The following is a 22,823-nucleotide window of genomic DNA, read 5'->3' on the forward strand; positions in this document are numbered from 1 at the left end:
TATTAATATAAAATCTATACGGGGTCAAATTCTATATGCTGAACAACAACTGAAGCGCAACCTCAGTGAAAGTGATTTCAACTCCGTTATGCACACTCAGAACATGTTAAGCCAGAGAGTGGCGAACGATTTAAAAAAGGCACAAACATCCAAGCTCGAGAGACTGAAACAAATACAACTGCAATCTCTAGGTATATGGGTGATTCTCTGCGAGCTTACAGTTTTGTCTCTTTTCGAAATTTGAAATATATTGAAGCATTTTCTATGAATTAAATCATGTAATTGAGTTAAAATTATGTTTATTTTAAAGTTTCATGTTGAATTTTATTGACTGGTCATCAGTTTTATGAAGTTATAATTCAACAAATGTCCAAATGTCGCAACCGTGGCATGTCCACAACCACATTTTTCATAACATTTTAGGTGGCAATTTTTTAACCTTTAATTACACGAGTAATAAACTGCCATTATATTAAATACTTCACCTAATCTGCAATATTAAATGTTGTTTTAATGATAACATTTCTGTTTTCGCTTTGTAATTTGATTTTGAAAAGTGTCCATGAGTTTTTGAGTAAACAATTTTATTTAAATCGTTAGGTTGGTACTGCCTTATTGTACACTGGTTTGTGGCGTGTGAATTTTGATCAGCAAGTGCCCGCATATTTCCATGTTAATGTTTGCAGTCTTAAATGTTATGGTAAAATGTTACGGAAAATCTTGCAAGTCATACTAACTTTTTTAATGTGCAATTTATTGTCAAAATGTCACAACCGTGGCACGCGTGTAATGTCACCACCGTGGCAGATTTCAGTATCAAAAACGGAAATTAATAGCTGTAGCTCGTCCACTTTGGGAATGTTTTTTAGCTATAAAAACTCATAGAAAAATGATTGAAAATATTTGAAAATCGAATATTTTCTTCCAAAATTTTGGGTTAGTAAAACTGAGAGCTCGCGGAGAATCGCCCATATGTATGAACAAGAATTGGTTTATCAACAAAACTGACATTCAATTTCCAGAGGACGTTAAATGGTTGCTCTCTCTTGGTAAGAAATTTTCACTACCAACTACTAATACCACCTTTAAACCGCTAAAGATCATAGCTGAGATTGAGCAAGTCATACAACAATTTGAGGATGAGAGAGCGAAAGAAATGGAGAAATGTCGCCTAAGCAGCAGAATAAATCAATACAGACGTAACATAAAGCACAACCCAGTTGACAAATTTATAGTCGCAACAACGTTCATTAAAACAAAAAACTTTTTAAAACAATACAAAAATGATATTATCATAACGGATTCCGACAAAGGAAGCAAAACAGTGGTCATGTACAAAGCTGATTACAGGGAGAAAATGAACAAGTTGCTTGGAGACAAAAGCCCTTATAGAGTAGCCCGAAATGACCCAACTAACAAGCTACAGAACAGGGAACAACAACATCGTCGGCGAACTCTACAAAAGCAAACTAATTAACTTTAAATACAAACAGCAACTTACATGCACAGCACCTAATGCGCCACGACTGTACGGCTTACCGAAAACTCATAAGCCGGATCTACCTCTACGTCCAATAGCATCCTCGGTCGATGTTCCCCGCTATGGTTTGTCCAAATTTGTTGGAAAATTGCTGAAAGACTTAATACCGGAAGAGTACAATATAAAAAACTCTTTTAGACTCAAAGATAGGTTGGAGAAGGTTTAAATATGCGAAGACGACTTATTGGTATCCTTCGATGTGGTGTCATTATTCACTAACATACCCACATATCTTGCTATCGAAATCATAATCAGTAAGTTTCATCAGATCCAAACAAACATACCGAGAAATAAGTTTCTGGAAATACTGAACTTCTGTCTGAAGGACAATAACTATTTCACGTACGATAACAAAACTTATACGCAAAGCTTGGGAATGCCCAGGGGAACCCCCTATCTCCGACAATAGCGGACGTGATCATGGAAGGTTTAATCGATGCCTCAATTTTACAATTAAAAAAACTTCACAACATAAATATAAAGTTTATAGTAAAATATGTAGGCGACATTTTTGCTTTGGTAAAACAAAGCGACGTTGAGGTTATTCTGAACGCTTCCAATCAGTATCATAGCAAATTACAGTTTACTATGGAAAAAGAAGAAAACCAAAAGATCCCGCTTTTTGATGTCCTTGTACACAGAAACAACAATGGAATTTGTCTCAATTGGTACTCGAAACCTATAGCGTCAGGCAGAATAATCAATTTTCTCTCAGCCCAGCTGAAAAAATACAACATCAATACAGTTAAAAATATGATAAATAAAGTTTTAACCCTTAGCCATGAACAATTTACGGAATCGAACAAGGAAAAAATTTGCAAAGTGCTTATAAATAACAACTACCCGCGTCATTTAGTAAATACCCTCATTGAACAAAAAAACAAAGAAATTAATAATAAGTCCAAACAAATAACCCTTTCACAAACAAAAAATGAGACAAAACGATACCACATCATCACATATATCCCAGAAACCTTCAGAAGAGCTAAACAAAAACTTAAAAGAACACAAACAAGACATATCTCTGGCGTATAAATCAAATTGCACACTCTCAACTGTATACACCAAAACCAAAAGCAAAATAGAATCACAACATAGAAACAATGTCATACACGAAATTAAATGCAACGGAGGAGAGAACAACGAGTGCAACAAAATATACATAGAAACAAAAAAAGGGCCACTAGGAGTGCGATAACAAGCACAGGAATCGGACATAAGAAGAAACAAAAGCAGTACATCGCTTGCGCAACATATACTGACACATGCGCATACAGCTGATATACAAAACGCGAGAATTTTAGACACAGAGAAAAGAGAGAGAACAAGATACACACTGGAGGGCCTACATATATTGAAAAACAGAGAAAACACAATGAACAAAAAGGAAGATAGCGACGAAATCGCGGCAGCATATTTGTTATGTTTATGATAACAAATCAGTCTGACAAATGTACCTGACATTGATGGTATTGATAAATTATGTTATAAGTGACTCAAATGTAAAAAATTTTTGTTATCGTTTAATGTTTTTATATTATATTTTTTCCAACTTTTTCAATGTACGTGACACTTATACATGTTTTTTATGATATTGTCTCTTATGTATTATCTTTGTTTGTGTCTTATAAAATAAAGATCCGGCGAAACGTAGGGAGTTAAGTGGAGAAAAAAATTTATCTTTTTTTTTTGCACTAGCGCACATCAGACCGCATCAGCTTATTAAAAAAAAAAAAACTAACATAAAAAAATATTATTTAGTGTTACGTGAAGTTGTTCATAATAAAACAGGTTATTTGTGTACTGTATGTAGACTTTTGTCTACGTTGTTTAACGTTTATTTTCCATAACTTTGCTATTTTATTACATTCGCAAATTTAATGCGTTTGAGACGTATTCACAATATTTTCTCTTATTAATTCATTGTATTTTTATTATGATTTCGACCCTGCCAAAGATCTCTTCAGATATCTTTTTGTTTTTAAATTAGAAATTATATTCTCCCCGAGTGCGATTCGAACTCGAGTCGTAAAATTTCTAACACCGCAGGCCTACCATTAGGCTATCATTGCGTCTATATGTATGTGGATTAACTTCAGTTTTTCCCGCTTATTTTTTTCATTTTATTTATTCATTTGCTATTTTATATAAATGTAAGTATTTCTTAAGTTTCTTATGTTAAGAAAAAGGTATAAAACAAAACTGTATAAGCTCATTTTTCAGATAAGCATTAGTCTTTCAATCAAATCAAAACTAGCCGTCACTACAATCACGGTTGCCACTTTGGTCCATTTGAACCAGAAACGGTCCTATTCAACCCCATTTGGTCCGCTGGTCCTTCTTGTTTTAAATTTTGGTCCTTTTTAGGCAGTAGCCACGATTTTGGTATTTTTCTTTCTTTCTCCGAAGGTTTTTGGAAGTGTTATCGATGTTGATGGTCCTATGCCGTATGCAGATCCGATACGTTCCAGTAACAAGCACCTTTAAGGTACTAGCCCGACCATCTGGGGAACGATTTAGTATGACCAAATGAAACCTTCTAGGCACTTGGGGTCACCAGAGCATCGGCTGTTAAACAAACAGGATTCGCCACAGGTAGTTGAGGTCGACAATTGTGTTGGATAAGCTATAAATTGCGCTGGCAACCCCTTGAGAGGGTTGCGCTACACAACCCCTTGAATCAATTTGGTATTTTAGTCGCCCCTTACGACAGGCGTACCAGACACCACCTATGGTACCCCTTGTTTAATTCTTCTGGGTTTTGATGTTATGTTCCTGAATTGCACCGATGACTGCCGACGAGCAGATAATTTGCGGTCCACCCTTTGAGACTCGAAGGAATAGAGAACCCTTCCATGTCTTGCAGTAACGTGCCGTGGTTGACTGCATCAAAAGCTTTTGATTGGTCTAGCACTAGAAGTACTGTTCTGATTCAATCCAAAATTTATTTGCGTGTTGATTACGTTTAGCGCGGTGGTAGCGCTAGTGTGTTCGAAAGCCATGCCGATGATTGGCAAGACGCAAGCTGAAATAGGGAGGCAGAATGGCGTCAAGTGTCTACTGACAATAGGAGAGATATCGGACCGTCTGGGTTTAGCCTTCCGGTTTAGCATGGACGATGGCATCTACAACATCTTTTGCGGGGATGGTTATAGTGGACGTGCCTATGCTTGTGTGCGTGTCTGTTGGCCCGCCGCGTGGCTTTGTCAACCGTAGAATGCATTACGTATTGTCTGGAGAAAGCGTTCGCTCATTTTTTTGCAATCGACAGAATTTTATCGCCAAAGCCGATTGATGTTTTGTCATTGTGCTTAGTCCGGTTCGATAGGGACTTTGCGGTAGACCATGGCTTACCTACACCATTTCACCCGCTTGTATTTATCGACAAGCTAGCTGTTTCGTCGCCAGGGTCGTGCTGTCTTATAAAGACACGTTCCCTCGATAAAGTTGTGGCATCCGCTGAAAAGTGTGGTCGGATTTCCGGGATTCTTCCGGCGGGAATAAAACGGGCCGAAGCGGATTCAATGACCTTGCGGAAATCACGCGGGCATCAGTCGTTAGCTGAAATCTAGCGCATAACTATTGCATTAGGGGACGGCTCTAGCACTTATTCTGTCCCCTCGCATTGCTTTCAACTAAAACTTAACACTGTGATGTCCTACGAAATGGCAATTGGCCCTCCTTGCAGGCTATTTGAACACGTTGTTAACTTAACTGCTACACTCATAAATGGTTATGAAATTGTCGTTGCCTTTGATTAAAAATAAAAAAAAAATAAATGTAAGGCGCGATAACCTCCGAAGAGATCTAAGGCCGAGCTTCTCTTCCAATCTGCGTCGTGCTCCTCTTGATTTTCCCTACAAATTGGCCGGACGGGACCTACATGTTTTATGCCGACTCCGAACGGCATCTGCAAGGCAGATGAGTTTTCACTGAGAGCTTTTCATGGCAGAAATACACCCGGAGCGCTTGCCAAACACTGCCGAGGGGCGACCCCCTCTTCTAATTAAAAAACCTTATTTCTAAAATTTTGATGTTGCTTTGTCCGGGGTGCGAACCCAGGGCATACGGTGTGGTAGGCGGAGCACGCTACCATGACACCACGGTTGCCTTTGATTAATTTATTTAAATACATATCGCTCAGACCTAAGCACTGTTCGTATAAAAGTGGCTGCCAACTATCCCAGTATGCATCCCATTAGCACCAGTTCGGAGGTTGTCAGTAAACCTGTAGTGCGAAATTGACGCTTTGTGTAACTGTTAGGCATTGAGATGCAAAACTTTGCCTTGCAACGTGGGACCAAGGATGAGTGTCCTGATGCAATAACATTTACAACGAAAACAAGAACCCACAACAACTTAAAAACCGGAAATTAAAACCAAAAGAACAAAAACAACAAAGCTGCATTAGCTCCAACAACAAAAACAAATAAAAAACACGGGTGAACGAGCAACAACAACAACAAATAAATAAATAAAAAATTTGCATAAGCTCCAAAAACAAAAATTTCATTGAATAATAACAACTACAAATCAAAAGCCTTCAGCACGAGCAACAACAACAAAAACAACATAGCAGCAATGAAAACAACAAATAATAATGATTTTGCACTTGCAAAAACGAAACCAACAAATAACAAGCAAGGAAGGCTAAGTTCGGGTGTAACCGAAAATTACTTTTGTTAAAATTTGACTGGCTCGTCATCCGATTTTGCTAATTTATATTTAGAACACATATAGTAATAGGAGTAGCGTTCCTGCCAAACTTCTTCATGCTATCTTCAACGACTGCCAAATTGCAGCTCGAAAAACTTTTAAATTACATACCTTTTAAAATTGGGTTTTTCGGTTTTTCGATATTGAAAAAGTGGGCGTGGTTATAGTCCGATTTCGTTCATTTTAAATAGCGATCTGAGATGAGCGCCCAGGAACTTACATACCAAATTTCATTAAGATACCTCAAAATTTACTAAGTTATCGTGTTCACGGGCAGGCGGACGGACGGACGGACATGGCTAAATGAATTTCTTTTTTCGCCCAGATCATTTTGATATATAGAAGTCTATATCTATCTCGATTAGTTTATGGCACTACGGGGTACCGTTATGCGAACAAAATTAATATACTCTGTGAACTCTGCTCAGCTGAGTGTAAAAAGAAGCTCGGAGGGCTTGTCGTCTCACTTCTGAAAAGGTGATGATGTATGTTGTAATTGTACCTAATGTTCTCGATTTTGTTGTTGCCGCTGATATAGCTATGTTGTTGTTTTTTATGTTAGAGTTTATGGAGCTTTTTTCCATTTGTTGTTGTTACGTTGTTTTTGTTGCTCATGCTAGGCTCAGGTTAATTATTTGTTTTGTTTTAGTTTCTAGTTTATTATTTGTTGTTGTTATGTCAAATAATGTGTTGGACGTTAAGCCCGCTGGTATATAACATACACTACAACTTTTTGGCAGCAATAATGTCGTAAAACTCCATAACACGATTATTGTTAATAAGTAAGTTTTTGGAAAATATATTTTAACTCAAAAACGATGGATATATACATTATATTAGGTAAAAAAGTTACAAAAGGTTCGCCTCTAAATTTGTTTGAAGGGGGTTCGTGTATATTATTTTTATTGCTTATTTTCAGCAGAGGTGCAGAGGTAGAGGGCGGCCCCCACTCCGTTGGAAGGACCAGGTGGAAAACGATTTAAACTCCCTTGGTGTGACCAATTGGCGTCGGTTGGCGGAGCGAAGGAGCGACTGGCGCGCCTTGTTGGACGGCCATAACCGTTTAGACGGTTAAGCGCCAATTAAGTAAGTAAGTAAGCTTATTTTCAGCAGATATTTGACACATAAATCGTGCTAAAGCATATAATTATTATCTCAGATGACCGTTGTGTTTTCATCCTGAAAGAAACTCCCAATTCGAAACACAACAGCTTTGCTTTAAATAGTAACGTTATGGCAATGCTGCTAGCAAATCAACAAACTTTGTGAAACTTCAAAAAGCGGCAAATACGTAAACAATTTTTAAGTTGGACTACCGCAACTCCACTTTATATCAGCTAAATTATCGGAGACACCTGAGCACGTAAAATGTGTCCAGATATCACAAGTGACTCCGTTCACATGTTACAACTTGCCATAGCGCTTGCTTCTTCACATATGTGTATAGCATTTTCAGGTCAAATGAAAAATTTTTCATTTAAAATCAAATTTTTCAAAACCATGCTTTTACACCCAAGTACTGTTGTTTACCGATTCGAAAACTTTTGAAAAACCTCGACTACATATTTTTATTGAAGAACGCCCTGTCTCTGCCATCTTTTAAAATAATTGACAGTAGAAAGCCATGTTTTACTAAATCAATTATAAATCTTATAAAAGACCGAGAAAAATCTTTTATGTATTGGATCTGTGAACGGTTAAATACTGAAATAAAACCTCCATTAAAATTCGGCAAGCTAAGTATCTATAATTCAAAAATAAATTATATGACAATGTTTCCCAGGCAGATACTCGTATATGGAGAACCCTCAAGTCAATCGGAGTTTGCGTGAAAGACAAAATTGGGAAAAAAATAAAAAACTAGTTTTTCAGTTATCTATACAAAACGAAAAAACCCTTTTTTGAATTTACTGTGCAAAAAATTATGAGATACCGGGATACCTATTTATCGGGTACAATTTTGCAACTTCTCGTCCAAGCAAAATGCAAAATTGCGCCCTCTTGTTGCAAAAGTTTTGCTGTAACGAAGAGGATTTTTCCAAAGATAGTCAAAAAAACATCCTTTTTAATGTTGATGTTTCCGACAAAATAAAAGTTGCAGTTGTTTTGGAATCGTTTCAAGTTAAAGTGTTACAAAAATTAAACTTGCCGAATTACATGTAAAGTTGCTTCAGTGGTGAATTACCTTCCTGCGATTTGATTCTTTACTTTTCTATAACTTACAAGTTCTCTTTTTAAAATGTTACGTCAAACATGTATACTACAAGTTTTGTTCGAAAAAATCAAGTATGGCAACTACATGCGAGTGAAGAAATTGAGAATGAGCTGAGCTGCAACTGAAAGAATTGAGAATCAGTTTTGTGACTACTATTTTCATTTCTATATTCATATGTATTGTTACGAATATTAGCAACACTAAGGGGTACTGTCATCTCTAAGCCGATGCTAAGCAGTGACTTGTATGCACATCAATAATTTAATCATCATGTCTACACATATGTACGTACACGCAGCGGAGAAGCGACGCACAAACACATGCAGATATATTATCTGAGATGCTCCCAGAAGTATGCAATTATAATTGTGGAAGTCTGGCTCACAAATACATGCGCATATGAGAGCTACACACGTGCATCTGTAGCTATAATTATATACCAGTAACTAAGTCAATTCTGGAAGCGCCTAAAAGATGCAACGAGGAAATCACACAGTATAAAAGCAGCAACAGTAGAGGCGCGGCAATCAGATGGATCTGGCGAGCAATAGTAGTGTTATTGTGAAGAACTTTAATAAAGGCAATTTTGAATTATTGAATAGTGGAGTTATTTATTCAACAGTTTAGTGATTCGAACGTTACCAGAAGATTGCAAATAAGGAGAATTTCAGTAAATTCGTTACAATTGGTGTCAGAAGAGAAATTGTTGAATAAATTCCGAAGAATTCGAATACAACTTGGACATGGCAAAATGGAGTGAACTGAAAATCCAGCAACTGAAGAAGGAGTTGGAGAACCGTGGATTGAATACAACCGGCACTAACCTCGAACCTCAGGCACGACTACGAGAGGCAATGGAAGCAGAAGGAATTAACGTGGAAGAGTATGTGTTTCATCTTGATGGCGACGAGACAACAACATAAATTGAAGAGAAAAACCAAACATCGCGGACAGTTACGAGCACAGACTTGAACACGATTTTGGCTGCAATATCTGCGCAAACATCAACAGTGACATCCCAACTGGAAACGCAGGAGAACCATATAACATCCAAGATAGAATCCCAAGAGATACGAATAACATCAGAAATGTCATCCCAAATGGAATCGCAGGAGACACGCATCACATCGAAGATTGAAGCACAATTGGATAAACAGAAAACACACATGGCGTCACAAATTGCAGAACAATTAAAAGAGCAAGAGGCACGCATAACATCACAACTCGAAGCACAGGAAGAGCGTATATAAACGAAGCTGGAGGCACAGGAACCAAAAGTCTCATCGAAGCTGGAGGCTTTTAATGCTCTTCGTAGCATTGAAAGGACCAGCTGCCGAAATCTTACAGACTATTCCAGAGTACTAACGGAACAGTTATGACGCATTGATGGCTGCTGTAGAACAAAGGTATGGAACCGAGAATAGAAAACAGATATACCAAATTGAGTTGCAAAACCGTCACCAAAGAGCGAATGAGACTTTGCAGGAGTTTGCCTCGGATGTTGAAAGATTGGCTCATCTCGCAAATGCGGACGCACCCGTGGAATACACCGAGAGGGTAAAAATCCAGAGTTTCATAAATGGCATACGGGGCGTGGAAACGAAGCGAGCTACATATGCGAATCCAAAGCTGACGTTTGCTGACGTTTGACTCAGGAAATTGCCTCCCTAATGAGTAAACCAGCATATAAGGCTCATCGTGTGGAAGTAGAAGGACCAGAGTCGTTAGGCACAATTTTGGAAGCATTGAAGGGTACGCAGCAGAAGAATAATGATGCAGTCAAATGCTTTAGGTGTGGAAAGCCCGGTCACATAGCACGTCATTGCGATCTTGGTCCTGGTAGTTCCAACTTGGGTGGCCGTAAACGCAAAGCTGGAGGAGATGAGCAAGAGCGTGCCAGATGTAAAAATCGAGAGCTAGCTCCAGCTATTGAATGTCCTTATGATATCTGTGTCGCAAATTGGAAGGAAATCAAGCAGTCTTACCGTCAGACGGAATGTGGATGGTAAGGAGCGTGTACTGACTGTAGATACGAGCGCATCTCATTCCTTGATTCGATCTAATTTATTCAACAGGAGAGTAAAACCGTTACCTGGAGTAAGGTTGCGTACGGTCACAGGCGAGTATAACCAAGTCCAGGGAGAAATGATATGTGAAGTCCTAATTGGGAAGGTCATGGTTCTACACAAATTCATTGTGGCGGAGATTGTTGATGAAGTCTTATTGGGAGTGGACTTCTTAGTTGACCATGACATCAAGATCGATATGCAGAGAAGGGTGATGTGTTATGAGAACCAGGATATACCACTTACCTTCAGTTTGCAGAAAGGGTTCAGTAGTAATCGAGTACTGGTGGAGAAGACTGACAAAGACCACGAAAGTCAAAGGCAAAGGTTGATAGATAATGGACCAAATAAAGCAAAATCAAAAGTACCTGCGAGAGAAACACTGGTATTGACAAAACCTAATGGACGCACAAAACCGAAGCAACGAATTTCCCAGAAAAAATGCGAGGGTAGTTTCAAGCCGGAGCGCACTACTGTTGTGAAACGTGGGAACGATACTGATTATGCGAAGCCAATCCGTCAAGCGCAAGCTCTACGAAGTAGTTCATTGACCAAACAACAGAGTGTGAGGGAACGGCCCAGGGTAATGAGAAGTAAGATGAAACACAGGTACGACAAGAAAAATAATTCGGAAAGTTTCCGGGGGGAGATTTGGTACTGCTATACAACCCTCACCGGCGGAAAGGTGTTCCATCCGAATTTTGGTGCAGTTGGGAAGGCCTGTACAGAGTTGTGAAGAGGATCAGTGATATCATCTACCGCATACAAACCATTGGGAAACCACGAAGTAGAAGGGTGGTTCATTTGGAGATGCTAGCGGCGTTCAGATCGAGAGATTTGTCTGATCGGGACGATCAGACTTAGGTGGAGGGCAGTGTTACGAATATTAGCAACACTAAGGGGTACTGTCATCTCTAAGCCGATGCTAAGCAGTGTCTTGTATGCACATCAATAATTCAATCATTATGTCTACACATATGTACGTACACGCAGCGGAGAAGCAACGAACATACACATGCAGATATCTTATCTGAGATGCTCCCAAAAGCATGCAATTATAATTGTGGAAGTGTCGCTCACAAATACACGCGCATATGAGAGCTACACACGTGCATCTGTAGTTATAATTATATACCAGTAACTAAGTAAATTCTGGAAGCGCCTAGAATATGCAACAAGAAAATCACACAGTATAAAAGCAGCAACAGTAGAGGCGCGACAATCAGTTGGATTTAAGACGCTATCTGAAGAACTTTAATAAATGCCATTTTGCATTATTGAATATTGGAGTTATTTGTTCAACATTTTAGTGATTCGAACGTTAGCAGAAGATTGCAAATAAGGAGAATTGCAGTAAATTCGTTACAGTATTTATATGTAGCAAGCATGCGTGTTTATGTATTCACATATTTACGTATTTATATGGCGGCCGCCGTGGTGTGATGGTAGCTTGCTCCGCCTACCACACGGAAGACACTGGGTTCACACCCCGGGAAAGCAACATCAAAATTTTAGAAACGAGCTTTTTCAATTAGAAGAAAAATTTTCTAAGCGGAGTCGCCCCTCGGCAGTGTTCGGCAAGCACTCCGAGTGTATTTCTGCCATGAAATGCTCTCAGTGAAAACTCATATGCCTTACAGATGCTTTTCGGAGTCGGCATAAAACAAGTAGGTCGCGTACCCCCAATTTGTAAGAAAAATTAAAAAGGAGCACGACGCAAATTGGAAGAGAAGTTCGGCCTAAAATCTCTTCGAAGGTTATCGCGCCATACATTTATTTATTTATATGACAACATAGGTACTTTCATACAAAGCTGTCGGAACAACTTCTTTTGTTCATATGACTACTAAAAGTGTCAATTACGAATCAACGATTTGGGCGCAGTTGATTCAACATCTTGTTGCGATGGATAAAAATTGACTAAAATTTCGGTTAAATTGATCCGTATTTCAGTTGATTTTACCAGTATTTTTCTTTCAGTGTACTGGTCATTACTCTTTGACACTTACCAGTAAGGTAACTTCGCTTAAGCCTGACTGAATTTTCACTAAACCCAAAGTACCTACCTAGCTTTGAGCAGAGTAATAAATGATCAACAGAATCAAAGGCTTTTGTAAAGTCAAGGAGACAAAGCAGGGTCAGCAGATTTTTATCAAATGGTAGGCGAATATCATCCAAGATTTTTAACATGGCCGTGGAGCAACTGCGCCCAGCCCTGAAACCAGATTGGTAAGGCGAAACCAGGCCATTACTATGGATATATAGGTTAATTTGTTCTTACAGAAGGTGCTCAAAGACTTTGACAGGGCAGACAAGATGCTAATTGGACGGAAATCACTGGGGCTACACGCAGATTTTGTTTTCCCTACTGGTCGCACAGACGCAATTTTCCACAGGGACGGAAAGCAAGAGGTTGTGATGGAGTGATCGATAATGTGGGTTAAGGGACCAACAATATAAGGAATTAGGTTAGGTTAAGCTAGGTTTGGTGGTAGCTACCCTGACAGAGGAAGCTCACTTGGACATCATGAAGGTCCGTTGTGATACCACATACAATAAAATAAAATAACGTGACGTAGATATAGCTACTTAGGGAATAGTTGGGTAGCAACGATATAGTTCCGAATGATACCAATCTCAACCTTGGATAAAACCTCGGGAGATTCAAGGGAGTCACGACCGAAGTGCCTTCGCCTTGTTCTGGCAAGGCTGGGCAATCAAGCATAAAGTGATTTGATGATTCCACCTCATCATCCTCCATACAGCTGCAGCAGGATGGAGTTTCCAGTATGTTGAGACGTACCGCATGGATACCCATGGGTCATTGCCAAAACGCTAATGACCATTGATAGGTGAGCCTTAGTGAACCCAAGTACTTCGGCCTAAGAGATCCGCTTGACAGTTGCCCGAGATATCACTATGGCCCGGGACCCAGATAACCTTAATTATAAAATAGTTCGATGCAATCGCAAGCGAGGTCAGGAACTACCAGACCACCCCTCGATCTCACTGTAGTTGAACTCAAGGCCTTGATAGCCGCTTGGCTCAGAGTAGATGTTTGCCTAGCCATAGTAACACTGCATAGCATTTTATCCACCGCATACTTAACCGCAGCAACTTCCGCTTGGAATACACAGCAGTGCTAACTTAAACTTGCGGCTTACATTTAGCTCTTGACAAAAGACCGATCAGCGCCGTCCGTTGCACTGACACTAACATTTTGGAGGTGCTCGCCATGTCCAGTGCCTTTAAACCAGACCAGCACCCCATAGAGCAGAATCGGGTTGAACTCCATCTCATAAAGCCAGTGTACTACTCCTGGCGAGAGTCCCCATCTCTTTCCGACAGCCCCCCTGCAGCAGTACAAGGCAACTGTGGCCTTCCTGGCCCTCTCTTCCACATTGGGTCTCCAGGACAGTTTCTTGTCCAAAACAGTCCCCAAATATTTAACCCTATCAGAAAGTACCAACGGTACCCTCTAATCGAGGGAGTTCTGAAATCGTGCATCTTATATCGCCTTGTAACCTATTCCGTTTTTCCCGGGTTGACCGCCAATCCACATGATTCAGCCCACCTAGCCATAGTATCCAGGTAGCCCTGCACAGGGTGCCCAGAAATTTGCCTCTGACTAGGATGGCGATGTCATCTGCATAGGCAACCACCCGACAGCCATTGTCTTCCAGCTCCACAAGAAGCTCGTTGACTACCACAACCCAGAGCAGGGGAGATAGGTAACCCCCCTGTGGCGTGCCCCTGAACACCTTCCTCTCAATTATGGCCCCTCCCCACTCCGCTGCCACAATTCTGATGCATAGAAGTTTGCTAATAAATTCAACCAGAATCGCCTCGACTCCTAAACCCACCAGAGCTCTTTCGATTACCCCTGGTAAGACATTGTTAAAATCCCCCTCGATGTCTAGAAAGGCACCCAGAGCAAACTCTTTGTGTTCTGGGGACCCCTCTATTCGCTTTACAATCGAATGGAGAGCCGTTTGCGTCGATCTGCCCTTGCAGAAGGCATACAGTAACCCCCGAGGAATCCTTTCCCGTAGATCCAGGTCAATCAACCGCTCAAACGTCCTAAGAAGAAACGACGAGATACTGATTGGCCTGAAATTCTTAGGTGATACATGAGAGCTTCTGCCGGCCTTCGGAATGAAGATGACCCTAACCGTGTGCCAAGACTTCGGGATATATGTAGTTAAGCCTGAGGCAGTTAGTGTAGATGATGGCCAACCAGCGGCAGGAAATCCCTAAATACTTTTGAATTTGCGCAGGAATGATGCCATCCGGGCCCGATTTATAGGGCTTGAACGTACCTATAGACCAGGTTATTTGACTTTCCCGTAGTGGAATGGCAGGCATTTATACATGGCCAACGACCGCCGACCATGCAGGCGAAGATCCCTGCGCGACTGGGACATCGGGAAAATGATTGTCCAGTAAAAGCTTTAGGGACTCCTCGCTAATCATCGACCAGTCCCCACCGTCATCTCCCAGATACCCAAGAGGGCGGTATTCCTAGTAGTAATGGACGATATGGGGATTTTGATCTATCAGTGAAAATAGATATGGCTATTTTTGAATCGCTGCTATTTTTTATAGCTATAGCGATCGCTATATTTTAACAAGCGATTCTATACAGAAGACATGACGGGCGATACAGCGATTTTGAGCTATCAGTGAATATATATATGGCTATTTGTTACAGCTATGGCGATCGCTTTAATTTATCTTTAATAAGCGAATCTGCAATTATTTGTATACTTGGATATAAAAAATGAATGTTTAAGTTTGTTTAGCGGAGTATATTGAATGTTATACATTAATTTAATTTAGTATACAGGGGGCCAATTCACGTTCTGTGATAAAATGAAAAAAAATCTCATACAAAATTTTTTTCAAATGTATGAAAATTCGTTTTCATTTTATCACTTCACAGAACGTGAATTGGACCCGTATACAGAATATATGAACCAAAATTGGAATAAAAAGAAAAAAATATGTACCTTTTATTGTAAACTGATGTAATGTGAAATTCTAATTTTCTGAGATGTTATGATATATATTATTAACTGGCTGACGACAATATGTTCAGACTCGTATTACACTCAATGAGATGAAACTAGTTGAAATAGATGTCTATGCATCTTTGTTTTATAAATTTTGCTAATTGAAAATGCTTTGATTTTTAAATGTAAGATGAATCAACCCGAAATAAATCTGTATATGTAATACCATAAAACATGATTTATTTACTATATTATACTACACCGATGTATTCAGAAATACTCCGTATGAATTTATTCTGAAAGTTGTATTTGGCTGCATAATATTTTTATAGTAAAGTGAATCAATTTTTAATGAAAAATACAGAGGAAAAATAAAGAAAATTCTTCAAACTATTATAAAAATATTCTTTAGCAGAAAATTAGCCACCCACTTCAGTGCACTAGAAATTAGCCGGAGAATTCAACCATATACAAACCATATGACAAAGCTTGAATTGCATTCTCCCAAAAAACTTAAATTTTGAGTTAATCTGTTAACAATAAGACGAGTGATATATGTTTCTATAATTCTTTTATTTTTCCATCAAAAACAGATTTTATAAAACTGTTAACGGCTACAGCCTAGAAGTATTAACTTATGAATAACACATGCATTAGTTTCGGTAACGTTTTACAAGACGGTGCACAGGCCCGTCAAGAGGGGGGGGGGGGATTCCCCCGTTCCCGGGGTTTCTCAGGGGGCCCGCGATTTGGAGGTACTAAGACATTTTTTTTAATTCAGGAGAGTCTTTAGTTGTTCCATGTGCAAATTTTAAGCCGAATTTCAAAAGCGACGAATATTTATAATAATTTTTTGTCTCGGCCTCAGGAGATAATAAAAACATCAAACAAAAATGTGTTTCTCAGGGGGCCCACGATTTAGAGGTACTAAGACATTTTTTTTTTAATTTAGGACAGTCTTTAGTTGTTCCTTGTGCAAATTTTAAGCTAAATTTCAAAAGCAACGAATATTGATAATGATTTTTTGCCTGTGCCTGAGGAGACAATAAAAACATCAAAAAAAAAATGTGTTTCTCAGGGGGCCCCGATCTAGAGGTACTAAGACATTTTTTTAAATTCAGGCGAGTCTTTAGTTGTTCCATGTGCAAATTTTAAGCCGAATTTTAAAATCAACGAATGTTGATAATAATTTTTTGCCTGGGCCTGAGGAGACAATAAAAACATCAAACAAAAATGTATGTTTAAATGAATCCGAAATCGTCTTCAAAAAGTCTTCCAACAATACCACCAACTCTGTATCAAAATCCAGATTATTTAAACGACTTCTATATCGGTACCGTGAATAATGAGTTTTTGGATGTGAAAAAGTCAACGAAATAATTCGTCGAGGTCATCAAAAGTGCCCTGTTATTTTTCCACGTGATTGTCATGACGAGGCGTTTCCTACCTCGTTGTTAAACAGAATCTTGCCAAATGGAGAGAAAGTGGAGCCTGACTGGTTAGTGTGGAGTGCAAGTAGCAATGCTTTTTATTGCCTACCATGTCGTCTGTTAAGCACCAATACTTTAAATCGACCTAAAATTTGTTGTGTGGATATTCGAAATTCCAGATATGGAAGAAGTTATACGAGAAACTGCCATCACACGAAAATACTCAAGATTACATTAAATGTTATATTCAATGGCGATTTTTACAAAATCTAATTCAAAAGGAGGCTACAATTGATACACTTATCAATGAACAGCTAATCACTGAAACTCAAAAGTGGAAAGAAATTTTATATAGAATTTTGGGCACTATTTTATTTTTGGGTAAAAGAGATCTAGCTTTCAAGGCGAAGGTATATATCTTGGTGAACGAAACGATGGACATTTTTTGGGCATCTAAGATCTCATAAGCCAATATGATCCGATACTTAGAGATCATTTCGAGAAAGTTAGGATTTCACAACAGCAGCACACACGTTTACAAGTTCACTATCTTTCCCCAGACATTCAGAACGAGTTTATAGAAATTTGTGCAAAGTACGTGAGGGAAACTATATAGATCAAGGCAAGAAAGCCAAGTATTTTGCTATTATCGTTGATGCTATGGCTGATGCTAGTCACGTTGACTACGTTCATTTTGCGCTAACTCCATTTCAATTTGAAAGCAACAAATTTTACAATTCAAGAACGGTTTTTGGCCTTCGTGAATTGTAACCAAAAAACTGGTCAGAAAATTGCTGATCTAATTTGCCATACTTGATTGAAGATTGTCGTGCACAAGGGTACGATAACGGCGCCAATATGAAAGGAGCTTACAACGAAGCACTACGTCACTTTCTCGACAAAAACTCGAATGGTGATTACTCGCCTTGTGCAACCCACAGCCTCAATGTATATGGTGTTGATGCTACAGAATGTTATACGGCTGCAATTACTTTCTTCGGAGTTGTACAAAAATGTTTTACTATTTTCAGCAGTACTCCACAACGATGGGACATCCTCAAAAAAATTGCACCGAGCTCTCTTCATAGTATTTCAGCCAAAAGCCAAATTTGACTGCGCAAGCATACGGCGACATTACCGGCATTTTCAAGTACATCAACAAGTTCGAATGTATCTTGCTGTCCTCAATTTGGTTCGAAATACTGACTACCATTAATGAAAGAAACGTGGTCCTCCAAGCTAGAGACGCCACTATAGATGTTGAGGTCCGACATCTAGATGCCTTATTAGCTGGTTTGAAGTTGATCAGGAACCAATGGGAAACAATTTTAAACGAATGCAAAACAGTTGCTATTCAATTTAACATCTTGCCAAAGTTTCCGAGCATTCGAAAGAGAAAACCCAAAAGATGTTCTGAAGATAATTTAAATGAGATGATTACGGATGATTCAGAGTCTGATTTTAAAACCAATACATTCCTGGTGATCGTTGATTCGGTAATCACTGGCATTACTGAATAATTTGCAGCTATGAGAAATTTGAACGAGACGTTTTCCTTTTTGTGGCAATTTTAAGACATGGATGAAACTACGGTTCGGGCGAGCGCAGCAAAATTTGTCGAAAAATACAATTTGGATATTTCTCAAAGCTTAGAATGCGAAATAATTCACTTGAAACACATTTACGAAGCTAATTTTGATAAAGGTCTGTCCCCATTGGAATTGCGAAATGCCATCTACATATGTTCAAAATCTGTATACGATTTTCCCCAACATTTGTGTTGCTTTACGTATCTTTTTCACTATACCTGTCACTGTAGCTAGTGCAGAAAGTTCCTTCAGCGTCCTTTCAAGAATAAAAAACTTTCATATATCGTGTTCATCTCAAGAGCGAGTTTCCGGACTTGCCATGCTTTATGTTGAATCCGTTTTGGCAAGACATTTAAATTTTGATATTATTATAAAAATTTTGCAGCGAAAAAAGCAAGTAGAGCCACTGTTTGATATCCGAACTTTCTATATAGAATAATTAAAATTTATAATCATCATTAAATTTATCAGAAATGTATTAAAATGTTACCAAATAACTAGAAAAGATTATTTGAAACAATATGTGGCTGTTAAAAAAAATTTATTTCTACGTTGCAATAAAATATTATAAATAGTAAATATTCTGTGTTAATTTTATTGTCAGATTTAGTCCAAAAATCATTTAGTTGATGTGGTAAAATTTTTTTTTGATGTATTCCATCAATAATGATTCATGAATGAGACGTCATTAATTCAAGTTAATGTTGTTGTTGTTGTAGCAGTGCTTCGCCCCACCTAACAGCTGCGACCGATCACAGGTTAATCAAATGTATTAGTGGATTTTTTATAGGGGGACCGTAAATTGTTTAGTCCCGGGCCCGGATTTTCTCTCTACGGCCCTGACGGTGCACCACCTAATTTTTATCGAAATTTATCAAAGGTCGTATCAGAACACGCGTCTCGACCTCCGTTTTAAGAATCCGAAAGCGAAAATTAAATTTTTATTTCTGTCAAAAGATATAAGCAAAAAATCGGTTCAAATTTCCATTTGGTTGTTGCTTTTTGCCACATTTGATGTAAAAACACACACACTAATGCAGAAAGGTGTTCTGCGCGCATTTAGTTTTGATCCCCAAACCGGTGTCGGATCCACCCAGGGTAATTTTTTATAAGCGCGGCCGAAGGCCGCCAACCCAGAAAGGTGTTCTATGCAAAAAAATTGTGGATCGGGCCCCATATTTCGGACCCTCCCGGGGTCGTTTTACGGTTTTTTGTAAATAACTTTTGACCGAAATAAAATTTTTGATTTTCGCTTTCGGATTCTTAAAACGGAGGTCTAGACTGAGCTTTTGATACCACCCTTGAGAAACTTCGATAAAAATTAGGTCTTGTAAAAGGTTACCTTAGTTTCATGTCCGAATCAGTATTAGCAAGCTGTGCTATTGTTTTTTTGTTTAACCCTCCTGTGTTTGTGATTCTTTTAAATTTTCATCGTATTCTGTTTCTAGGCGGACAAGTGGACCAAAAACTTTCTCGTATTGATAACCATCTTCATACCCCAATAGCACTTGTGATGGTTCAGTATCTATACCTGGCTTCTCTAAATCCTGAAATGTTGCATCAATATTTTCCTTCAATAATTCCTCAAATTTGTTTAATTTGTGCTGCTGATATTTGTCGTGCATGCAACTGCTCTTGCTCGGTAGGCACCTTAGCCAACCACGGCAAAAACGAACGATCGGGGGCCCTATTCAGTAACTGTGAGTTTTAAAATGTACACTTTTTATACTCAGTTGAGCAGAGCTCACAGAGTATATTAAGTTTGATTGGATAACGGTTGGTTGTACATATATAAAGGAATCGAGATAGATATAGACTTCCATATATCAAAATAATCAGGATCGAAAAAAAATTTGATTGAGCCATGTCCGTCCGTCCGTCCGTCCGTCCGTTAACACGATAACTTGAGTAAATTTTGAGGTATCTTGATGAAATTTGGTATGTAGGTTCCTGAGCACTCATCTCAGATCGCTATTTAAAATGAACGATATCGGACTATAACCACGCCCACTTTTTCGATATCGAAAATTTCGAAAAACTGAAAAAGTGCGATAATTCATTACAAAAGACCGATAAAGCGACGAAACTTGGTAGATGAGTTGAACTTATGACGCAAAATAGAAAATTAGTAAAATTTTGGACAATGGGCGTGGCACCGCCCACTTTTAAAAGAAGGTAATTTAAAACTTTTGCAAGCTGTAATTTGGCAGTCGTTGAAGATATCATGATGAAATTTGGCAGGAACGTTACTCTTATTACTATATGTACGCTTAATAAAAATTAGCAAAATCGGAGAAGGACCACGCCCACTTTAAAAAAAATTTTTTTTTAAAGTAAAATTTTAACAAAAAATTTAATATCTTTACAGTACATAAGTAAATTATGTCAAGATTCAACTCCAGTAATGATATGGTGCAACAAAATACAAAAATAAAAGAAAATTTAAAAATGGGCGTGGCTCCGCCCTTTTTCATTTAATTTGTCTAGGATACTTTTAACGCCATAAGTCGAACAAAAATTAACCAATCCTTTTGAAATTTGGTAGGGGCATAGATTTTATGGTGTTAACTGTTTTCTGTTAAAATGGGCGAAATCGGTTGATGTCACGCCCAGTTTTTATACACAGTCGTCCGTCTGTCCTTCCGCATGGCCGTTAACACGATAACTTGAGCAAAAATCGATATATCTTTACTAAACTCAGTTCACGTACTTATCTGAACCCACTTTATCTTGGTATGAAAAATGAACAAAATCCGACTATGACCACGCCCACTTTTTCGATATCGAAAATTACGAAAAATGAAAAAATGCCATAATTCTATACCAAATACGAAAAAAGGGATGAAATATGGTAAGGTAATTGGATTGTTTTATTGACGCGAAATATAACTTTAGAAAAAACTTTATAAAATGGTTGTGACACCTACCATATTAAGTAGAAGAAAATGAAAAAGTTCTGCAGGGCGAAATAAAAAACCCTTAAAATCTTGGCAGGTATTACATATATAAATAAATTAGCGGTATCCAACAGATGATGTTCTGGGTCACCCTGGTCCACATTTTGGTCGATATCTGGAAAACGCCTTCACATATACAACTACCACCACTCCCTTTTAAAACTCTCATTAATACCTTTAATTTGATACCCATATCGTACAAACTCATTCTAGAGTCACCCCTGGTCCACCTTTATGGCGATATTTCGAAAAGGCGAACACCTATAGAACGAAGGCCCACTCCCTTTTAAAAATACTCATTAACACCTTTCATTTGATATCCATATCGTACAAACAAAGTCTAGAGTCACCCCTGGTCCAGAAAGGCCCACTCCCTCTTAAAATACTCATTAACTCCTTTCGTTTGATACCCATATTGCACAAACGAATTCTAGAGTCACCCCTGGCCCACCTTTATGGCGATATCTCGAAACGGCGTCCACCTATGGAACTAAGCCCCACGCCCTTTTAAAATATTCATTAACACCTTTCATTTGATACCCATATCATACAAACAAATTCTAAAGTCACCCCTGGTCCACCTTTATGGCGATATCTCGAAAAGGCGAACACCTATAAAACGAAGGCCCACTCCCTTTTAAAAATACTCATTAACACCTTTCATTTGATACCCATATCGTACAAACAAAGTCTAGAGTCACCCCTGGTCCACCTTTATTGCGATACCTCGAAAATGCGTCCACCTATAGAACTAAGGCCCACTCCCTCTTAAAATACTCATTAACTCCTTTTGTTTGATACCCATATTGCACAAACGAATTCTAGAGTCACCCCTGGTCCACCTTTATGGCGATATCTCGGAAAGGGGTCCACCTATAGAACTAAGCCCCACGCCCTTTTAAAATAATGATTAACACCTTTCATTTGATACCCATATCGTACAAACAAAGTCTAGAGTCACCCCTGGTCCACCTTTATTGCGATACCTCGAAAATGCGTCCACCTATAGAACTAAGGCCCAATCCCTCTTAAAATACTCATTAGCTCCTTTCGTTTGATACCCATCTTTCACAAACGAATTCTAGAGTCACCCCTGGCCCACCTTTATGGCGATATCTCGAAACGGCGTCCACCAATGGAACTAAGGATTACTCCCTTTTAAAATGCTCATTAACACCTTTCATTTGATACCCATATCGTACAAACGCATTCTAGAGTCACCCCTGGTCCATCTTTACGGCGATATCTCGAAAAGGCGTCCATCTATAGAACTTAGGTCCACGCCATTTTAAAATACT

The 22,823-nt window shown here is 38.7% G+C and overlaps 1 protein-coding gene across 10 annotated transcripts in view; it reads left to right on the forward strand.

The window, feature by feature from the left end:
- The window catches only part of LOC137251942 (folliculin-interacting protein 1), a 428,398-nt gene that overhangs the window by 361,526 nt on the left and 44,049 nt on the right, over positions 1 to 22,823 (forward strand). The window contains exon 8 of one of the 10 annotated variants that reach the window (XM_067786992.1): positions 20,017 to 20,154. The exons of the other annotated variants lie outside the window; for them this stretch is intronic. Within the exon in view, the coding sequence (XP_067643093.1) occupies positions 20,017 to 20,073 (57 nt within the window). The 3' untranslated portion in view covers positions 20,074 to 20,154. Of the gene's footprint in view, positions 1 to 20,016; positions 20,155 to 22,823 lie in introns of those variants that run through there. 10 annotated transcript variants of the gene reach the window in all.

The sequence above is a fragment of the Eurosta solidaginis genome, chromosome 5, assembly GCF_040869045.1.
Source record: "Eurosta solidaginis isolate ZX-2024a chromosome 5, ASM4086904v1, whole genome shotgun sequence".
NCBI classification, from domain to species: Eukaryota; Metazoa; Arthropoda; class Insecta; order Diptera; family Tephritidae; genus Eurosta; species Eurosta solidaginis.